Source organism: Misgurnus anguillicaudatus, chromosome 10, assembly GCF_027580225.2.
Source record: "Misgurnus anguillicaudatus chromosome 10, ASM2758022v2, whole genome shotgun sequence".
Taxonomy (NCBI): Eukaryota; Metazoa; Chordata; class Actinopteri; order Cypriniformes; family Cobitidae; genus Misgurnus; species Misgurnus anguillicaudatus.
The window spans coordinates 2,049,208-2,058,687 of NC_073346.2; the positions used below are offsets into that span (position 1 = coordinate 2,049,208).

The 9,480-nt window shown below is 37.6% G+C and overlaps 1 protein-coding gene across 1 annotated transcript; it reads right to left on the minus strand.

The window, feature by feature from the left end:
* Positions 1–334: 334 nt before the first annotated feature.
* On the minus strand, positions 335–9,480 carry LOC129449073 (neuronal pentraxin-2). Its single transcript, XM_073871772.1, has 6 exons — positions 9,366–9,480; positions 6,015–7,005; positions 5,271–5,709; positions 4,257–4,507; positions 3,314–3,490; positions 335–2,397 (listed from the first exon to the last, which is right to left on the minus strand). The coding sequence occupies exons 2-6, from the start codon at positions 6,696–6,698 to the stop codon at positions 2,185–2,187; spliced, it is 1,764 nt and encodes a 587-aa protein (XP_073727873.1). The 5' UTR covers positions 6,699–7,005; positions 9,366–9,480; the 3' UTR covers positions 335–2,184.

Below are 9,480 nucleotides of genomic sequence, written 5' to 3' on the forward strand. Positions count from 1 at the left end.
TAATACTGCACATGTAACAGGTGCTAATACAAAGCGTTCGTTTCCAACAATTGGTAGTTAATATGCTTCACATCGTGTTTAATGCTAACCTATGGTCGAATATGACTGAGCGAGATCTCAAGGGACTCCAAGTGTTAAATGGCATCAACTGCTGACTGCAACATTCCTTGGGTATAAGATATGTGCTTAAACCAATAGTAATGGCATGACATGGACTGATGAAGAGAGTAAAATGATTTTTAATGACTTGAATATGTTTTGGGTCTTTTACTCTGGGCATTCTTGATGAGTTGTGCAAAGGTGCCAAAGTCTGTGAATACAAGACGAATGAAAGCATTTCTTTATGTCTCTCCTCACAGTGTTTTCAAGTGTCTGTCTTTAGGTGGGCCACAGATTGTTGAAAGATTCTTCATGTAGCAAATCAAAAACTCAATTATGGTACACTGTTGCCAGTCAACTCTAATAAACAGAAGTACAAAAAACTTTTTTATTGTTTGTGGTTTTTTTTATCATTTATTCATCTTTTTGGGAAAATGTCAATATTATTATTGCTCACACTTAGAGGGATTTGAACAAACCTAAACTCATTTACACAATTAAAGTTTGCCTTGCATAAAATAAAACAAAAATAAATCCCATGGTCCTTGGGATGCAATGTAATCAGAATATTATAGAGATTTGGGCCTGGGCCAGTAAGCATAAAAACTAATGCATTTAAAAATGTATCTTTTTTATGCTTTTAATAACATAACACTATATTTACTATATACTTATTCTAAAACCGAAAGTAAATGGGTTTTACTCATGAAATGTCGGGATTTGTTATACATCAATATTTAATGTTCCATACTTTCCTTATGTGGTAAATAGCAGTGTAAAAAGCAGGCTTATGTACAGGCAGCCGGTTTTTATCGCAGAAATAATCTCAGACATGATAAGGAACCTGACATGATGATTTACTTATCTATTACAGTGACAGTCTGTATAGCCTTTTCATAACAGGTGTTGGTGTAAAGACAAATAGGAATGTCATGTACAACTGTTGTCTGGAAAACAAAACAAGTTTAGCAACTGGAATTTACAGCTAGGACCTTTTGAACACTGGATCTGATTAAGTGGCTTATGATCTAATAATAGCAACAGGACCAACCAAAGACAGAGCTGCTATTTATCTGAGAGGCTTTGATAGTCAATACTGCACAACTCATTTTATTTATGCAATGATTCAATCAAATACCTTTTAAAAAAGCACACGATTAAAAGGTACACATTGGTATGGTACCTCAAAGGTACATATCTTTGCCAAAATGGTACGTATTAGGACACATTTTTAACACGTACCTTATTTTTCAGAGAGTCCAGTGATGTGGGGCTTCAGATTTGAACAGCAAGTTTGTTTAATTGTAAAGTTTAGTTTCTGTTTTCAAATTAGTAAACAAATGAAAACAGTAAATAAATAGTAATAGTTTAAAACACAAAAATTACAATTGAAATCAAGTCTTTTGAATCAATTACACTTTTTTCAGGTGCCTCAGCAAATAGATTGATTCAATTATTGCAAATTATTACAGAACACCTATCTAAAATCCAAAATACTCAAAATGTTTAACAGAATATATTACAAATGTCCAGATATGCCTACTTAAGTTGGTTTTATCATATGAATTACTGTCAAACTGTACTTCAATTAAAATGAAAAAAAAAAAACTCACAAAAATAGTAAATATAGCAAACTTGTTTGCTCTTTTTAACTCATCTCTTTGGTATCGCTGCATCTTTTATAGATTCTTCTTACAGTGCAAGATATTGAATCCTTTATAAACTGGTTACTCTTTTCTAGTCTCAATTTAACCTCTGGTCAGCATCAACACATTCTATGCTTTTCTATTCAAGCTATGACAATATGTTCTTGCATCAAAAAATGAATGACAAAGTGTAAGTGTAAGTAGTAGAATAAAATAAGAAAAAAGTTCAGTAAGAAAGAAATGAGCTATATAAAAAACATGATAACAGCACAAAACTACATGTTGAAATTGTAAAGGTTGTGGGGTCATTTAAGTTTTATTATGTAAACAAAAGGCAGTGTTTTGGGAGCTTTGCATTAAAACCAGGTTTTAAGTCATTGAAGTGTTTCAAAATGAACTGTGATTTTACATTTTGCCATTCAGAAGAATTATACACTCTTCAGTGACAGGGGTCAAATGGATATTTAGTGACCCCTCCATGCAGCTCCACTATTGACTCTGACCAGGCGATGATGTCACCAGTGATATGACCACCACATGAAGCCAAGCTGTAGACATCATGCGGTGTGAGAACATGAGACCACATATGCACATCTGAGATTTCACCAACAAATGCCTGCGTGGCATCAAAACGGCCTCCCAGTGTGTCCTGAAATAAAAATATAAAAATAAGTTCAGTGATAAAACTCTTCCATGCAGCTGATTGGATCTTATAAAGTTGACAGCACAGCCAATAAATCTACCCTTTATATCACTGTGACCCATTTCATTTCGTTCTGTCCTGGTTCATCTCAATGCAGCGCTCCATGGGATTATTTATCCCACCTCCTTCCCCAGCACCACCTGCCTAATGTAGATCTGCTATGGGGTTCTCCCTATTTCCTTGTGGTAGCACGTATTCCTAACTCTGTAATTATGTGCATGATTCATGATTCAAGCTTTTACTCATGCCAGCAGTAGCAGCATATCAGACCGAGACCGCTAAGACAAAGCTTATGTAGATTCCATGCCACCTTAAAATGCTACATTCTGAGAGTTGTCACGACTGAAATAGTATTTAGGACATCAAATACACACTTTATACAGGCTTTTGACGTTAATTTACTAAATAAATATTTTCATTATGATTTGCAAACCTAATGTGATCATTTTCTTTCATTTATTGTTTATTTCATTTGTCCCTGGTTTCACAGAGAGTGTTTAAGGCTGGTCCTAGACTAAAAACACATGTTTAAGCTGTCTCAACTGAAATTAACTTGCAGAACAAATGCCATTGATTTGTCTTAAGATACACAGCAGTAACGTTTTTTCTAAGACGTGTTTATTAAAGATGCTTAATCATCTTAATTTAACTAAGGCCTAGTCCTGGCATAAGGTAAGCTGTAAACCAGACCTTTTTAACTAATTGAAATCTAATCTTTTTAAGGGAATTACATGTGAGCTTATCAAAATTTCTTACACTCAACAGGCATACCAACTAGTAGCACCATAGAGCAACCACTTAGCAACATCCCTAACCGTTAGTATGAGTAAAATAGATATTAAGTTAACTGTTTGTACTTGTCCTGTTCTTGCCCCAGTATGAAGACTCCTCCAGGTTTGATGGGATGCCAGGGAGAGAGATTTTCACCTGAGCCTCTCATTACACCATCCTGGTAAGCCTCCCACAGGCCATCCCGTGTTGACCACGCCACACAGACATGGTGCCATTTACCATCACTCAGAGAGAGGGGTAAATTGACAGCCTGTGAATATACACACACGGAGAGAGATACTGTAGACTCAGATCAAATGAGAACAAAGAGGAAGACAGATTAGATCCTTTATTACACATAAATAATTCACCTCTGTCTCTTAGTATCATGTCTAATGCCGGCTCTCCTTTTACTGCAACTATGCAAGTTTCAGTTGTCCTCGTCAAATATAAAGGGATTTGTTTGGGACTATTGGAATATTTGTCATATTAAAACACAGTCATGTAGGATCATAATGAGATCAAGTAAGATCCTACTGAAATTTATACAGGATCATTTGATTCTTATTGGATACTTATTGGATAAAACCCCCGATGATCTTTCAATTGTTTTTTTATGTTTGTAATAGACATCTTGCTATTGGTAATCTCAGTAGTTTTATTTGTAACCATAGTCACATAAACAGTGCAGCCAAACACTGACATCACGCCTTAGCACCACGCCTAAGGTACGTGTCTTGACTCATTAGCAAATTTTGGGTTTCCTCCACCAAGCTTTACATCAAAAGCCATCCAAACATGGTTCAAAGAGAACATAGTTAAAAGTAATAACTTAAAGACAATAAACCAAAAACTGTGGTTTGCTGATTAATACTAAAATATTATTTTTTATAAAGTAAACAATTAAAACCATCCCATAACTAGAAGATCTACTAGTTTCTGTTTTGTGTTGTAGGATTCCCATTATGATTCAAAAGTATTAAATTCCCATAGGAATTTAATCACAATCCTGTTGTTTTAACTCTTTTCTCACTTACTCTGTCATCAACCAGCAGCTCCCTTTGGTTGCTACCCCATTCAATAAGAACCAGCTCATTGGCTTGACCAGGAACCGAGTAGGAGAACGGTGTCCCGAGTCCAGGCCCGACACCGGCCTTGATCCACAGACATAAAGTGAATGAGAAGATCTCGTGCAGCAGAGTGCGCTTTACACGACCGTACATGTAGTTTGTTTGCATGGGGAATCCAATCTGGAAAGCTTCATTGACTTTGCTGTTCTTTCTAGAGCCTGTGAGAATGAACATATTGTTAATTTGGGATTATAGATTTAGAAAAACTAGTTCATAGCACTTAAAGGAGAGCAGGTTATTTTAAGGCAAATAGATTGGACTTGTCCCAAATGGCATGCAAAACACTCGGGTCTTCCTATAAGTCACACTTTCACGGCGTAATGCCACTTTGACTGTGGGCAAGACGTCTGCTGCAAAGCCTGCACAGATGCAGGCTCAGTAAAGTGCGGATCCAGGGCGCATATTGACAGAAAATTGGGCGCCCATGAGTACCATTAAACCTGAAAGACAAGAGGGACACTTTGCGGTCTTGTGGACTTAACAGACACATGTACGCGATGGCCATTGTGAGTCCACAAGACTGCAAGTCACATTAAGTGAGCCATCTGGGACGCAGCCTAAATGACTTGTTGCTTGTCCAAGGAGCTGTAACCAGCCTTGCTGAGATGACCATATCAGTAAAGCTGTTTCTAGGTTGAAGACCACCTTAGATCAGAAACAAACCTATTACCATGTTTGAATAGTCAGATTTAAACCCTGGTCCATCGACTTGTAGTGTAGGTTAAGCTGAAGTGCGTCTAAATTGTGAGAATTACTTGGACTTTGCTGTGGTCATTTAAATTTTATGCATCTGGCAGATGCTTGATTTTAGCCAAAGTGACTTACAGCATATTACAAAGTTTACATCAGTATAGGAATCAAACTCATGACATTTTGGTTTCAAGTAACACAATCCTTTACTAATTGAGCAAAAGGTCATACCTGTGTCAGCAAGTCTGTGCTGCAGATGATTGAGAACTGCGTCCAACTTGCTGTGCACTCCATTCAATGCTCCTCTGTGTCCTCCTGAGTGATAAGATGACCTTCCAAAGCCGTATTCAGGAACCTCATTGTCATAGTGGTCGTTGTCTTGACTGCTGTCATCATGGTGGCTGTCTTCATGGCTATCGTCATGGTGATCAACGTCATGGTGATCATCGTCATGATGATCATCATCATGGTGATCATTATCATGGTGGTCCTCATGATGGGTGTCATCATGATCATGGTCATGGTGGCTTTCATCATCATCACCATCATCATCATCACTGTGACTGGTTAGTGAAGCAGGATGGTGTTGGATCTGTTGTTCAAGAGCGCTGATCTTCCTCTGCAAGAGTTCCTTTAGTGAACTGGAGTAGGTGGTGGAGGTATTTCGTGTCTGCAAACACAGTCATGATAGGCTTAGAAATGGCTTGCAAAATTGAATACAGTACTGTAGATGTTCTTGACTGGTTTTGCTTTAGGAAACAAAGATTTTGGTAGGCATCAAATTACAAATCAACACAAGGCCAAACCTGTATCTCAGGTTTATTTAATGTATCTTTTCATCAGTATATCATCTGGGTCTACAGAACCTCATAGATTCTCTCTGTATTCTGTATTATGGGCTGCTATCTCATCATCTGTCCTGTGCTGTTTTAAGCCCTCCTCTATTATCATTTTTCTTCATCCCTTGTACTCTACCTGCAAATTCTCCAGCCGTTCTTTCAGGGTCTGAAGCATCCTGTTGATCTGCTCTGGCGTGGATGATGGTGAAAGGGTCATCTCAACACCCCCAACGTGCTTCTCGCTCAACACAGCCTTCCCACGGTGATGTCTTGCGCCACTATCCTCGTAATGACCCAGGTCAAGTCTGTGGTTGGCATGGTGACCATCAGGCCCCATCCACCCGAGATGAGCCTTATCAGGGGTTGGCGGGTAAGCGTGGTGGGCCATGTGTGCAGATGTGCGATGTGGGTGGTCGTCGTGGTTGGCCACGCTACGACTTAAACCCTCGCACAGGTTCAGTTTGGCAGTGAGCTCTCTGATAGTCTCCCTCATGTCCAGGATGGTTTCTTTCTGTTGAACCAAACTCTCCCGCAGGTGTAGGATCGTGGCTTTTGCCTCCTCAGACATACCGTACCCGCTGTTCCCGTTTGGTCCACTGTGGTGTCCATTCGTGGGGCCACTTGTGGCACCCACTGTGGGAAAACACCCAGGATCAGTATCAGCAGGGATGGGGGTGCAGATAAAATGAGGGTTGTTGTCTGAACCTGGAATACTGCTTCCAACACATGCAGAATAACAGAAAACAAAGAGTAGCAAGATCAATTTCTTTGTCCTCTTGAGTCGGGGAAAAGAGCTTGTTGGGTGCAAGTTGGACATCATATTTAATGAAATAATTCACCCTGATTGATCAAATAGTTTAGAAAATTAGGTTTTATCCTGAAGCATTTATTGTTGGCTCCCTTGTGTTTAGAACATCAAGATCCATAATCTTTTAGTCTGGTTCTTCTGTTTACAGGACTACACTTGTATGTGTACTTTTCCGTTCCTTGTAAAAGGATCTTGCAGCTTACAGTGTCTTGTACAGCCTCGTCCTCTTCAAGGTTAATTTTCATTCAGAGAGCAGATGTATTACACGTAATCCTTTAAAACTGTCTTCCTTGTCTGTTCAAAAAAGCTCACTGAAAGCCTGCAAAGAAAACCAAACTGATTACACTCATCACTGACGATTAAGCATACATTCTTATAAATACAAATTTAAAAGAAATACAAATGAAATCTCATTAATACTAAGTTTTAGTCCGAAAATATCCTAGAAATTTAAGAACCACACTCTTAAAAATAAAGGTGCTTATCAGGTTCTTCACAGCAATGCCGTATGACTTTGTCATACATTTTTATAATCTAAAGAACCTTTTTTTATACCATACAGCCAAAAATGTTTTTTCAGTGACATCGTGAAGCACCTTTATTTTTAAGAATGCACATAGATTAACTTGGGAACCCTTCAAAGAACATTGGTTCATGATGCAAGAAGTGAAAAACACAAAAATATAACTTGAAGTTAGACTGACCATACCACAAACAACAAAGTAAAAGTAACTTAAACTAATTAAGTAAATAATGTTAGCCAGTAAGACAGAACAAACAATGGTGTCCACAGTAGTAGATGTTTGCAGTGCACGTCACAGTCTCTCCTAATGAGGATAAGTGAAGAGAAGAGCCGTCATCAAGGGTCTAGAGAGTATTAGCGTGTGTTTGTGTGTTTAAGAGAGAGTGTTGTACAGTGACTTCTTTACGGTATCTACTATAGGTCGAACTTTGTGTAATAATTGGATTAAGTGCTTGAGGAATTGCAGGAAGGAAGTTTGGATAAAGAGTGGTGTTGTTATATACTAGTTTACATTACAAAAACAGTTTGTGATGAGGAAGAACTTCAAAATAAGTCATGCACCTCTCAAAGTTTAGCTCAAGATGTCTTTTAAGTTCACGTTCAATTATTGAATTTAAATTAAGGTATCAAACCGAATTCAGAAAGAAAATACGTTTTTAACAACTATTGGGCATTGCCAGGTTTACATTTATTTGCCAGATGCTTTTATCCAAAGCGACATACAGTGCACTGCAAGGTATACATTTTACCACTATGTGTGCTCACTCAAACCCATGTCATAAAGTAATGCTCAACCTATTGAGTAGGTTATTTTAAACTAAAATCATAAAAAGAAAACAAATATTTAAATTCTTAGAGGCCTTAGAGGCGGTTTCCCAGACAGGGTTTAGATTAATCCAGGACTAGACCTTTTAGTTAAATTAGGACATTAAAGCAGTTTTACAAATAACAATACTGGTGTGCATCTTAAGACAAAACGCAAAAAAATGGCACTGATATATGTTCAGATATGTCAGTGCAAGATGTTTTAAATTAAAATGCATTTTAGTCTGGGACTAGGATAAAACCTGTCCGGGAAACCGCCCCTTAAGGTATAGTAATATACAGACTGTCAGCACTGCGTGTTTTATCTTTATTATGTCATGTCTATCCAGGCCATTGTCTGATTATCTGTAACCAGACGTCTAAGATTACTGCCTAATCTTAAAGATTACTGTTTCATGAGGGTGAAGTTGTTGAAATCAATATTTTAGGATTTATTAAAGTATGAAGAATTTTTGCTGGTTCAGTGTCTTAGGTCAAGGGTTCAAGTGTTTTAGTAAAGGATATTTACCACTATGAAATGCATCATTTGTATTAAGCGGCAGGCAATAATTCCTCATATAGTGACACACGTGTGCACTGTAAAATCGTGTTTGTCATGAGCTTAGAAGGTGGGCCAGATGGTAGCAGTTAGGAACAGCGTGAAGCTCTTTCCTCAGTCTCTCTCAATCATCACTTTATCTGTCTTAATCCACCACTATTAGCCTGATTGTCGGGTCTGAATGCAGGCAGAACATTAACTCGGAAACAAACAACGAGTTTATAAAATACAATCCAGAAATAAAGAGCCATCTGGATCTTCTGAAACATCCCCATTGCACATGATCATCAGTAAGCTCTAATCTAACAAAACAAATGCATTTTTATTTACACAAATAAGCAATTTCCTTACACAATATTTGAGGATATTTTACTGTGAAATATGTAACCTTTTATTTAACACGTGTTTTACAAGTTTAAATTATAAAATATATTAAGTTTAATATATAAAAAGTAAAAAAAGGCATAAGAGGAAAATAAGAGAGACATTTAGTATAAGATACCATGATAACCACCGTGTTTGCAATAATACCATGATTACAGCTACTGTTACTTACAGTAATAAATTCATGGTTGGACACCCAAAGGATTTAACGCTACTGCATTTGTTAAAGCTCAAAAAAGCATGTAACTAATGTAGTCCAGCCTCAGAGATGCAGCTCATTTAATAATACAATAGAGAAAGATACTAATATATAAACACATATAGAGAAAACTACAACACATTCATCAATGTCATTCACACTTGGGTCACATATAAGCTCTCATATGTATGATAATCTCCGTCTCCTTACCTGCTGTATAGATTTAAGAAACAGGAGTTGCTCCAACTCTGTGTGTGTGTCTGCTCTCATCTTGTATACTAGACCAGTTCAGCCACAAAACAGCTTGTAAGGGACCGAATCAAAT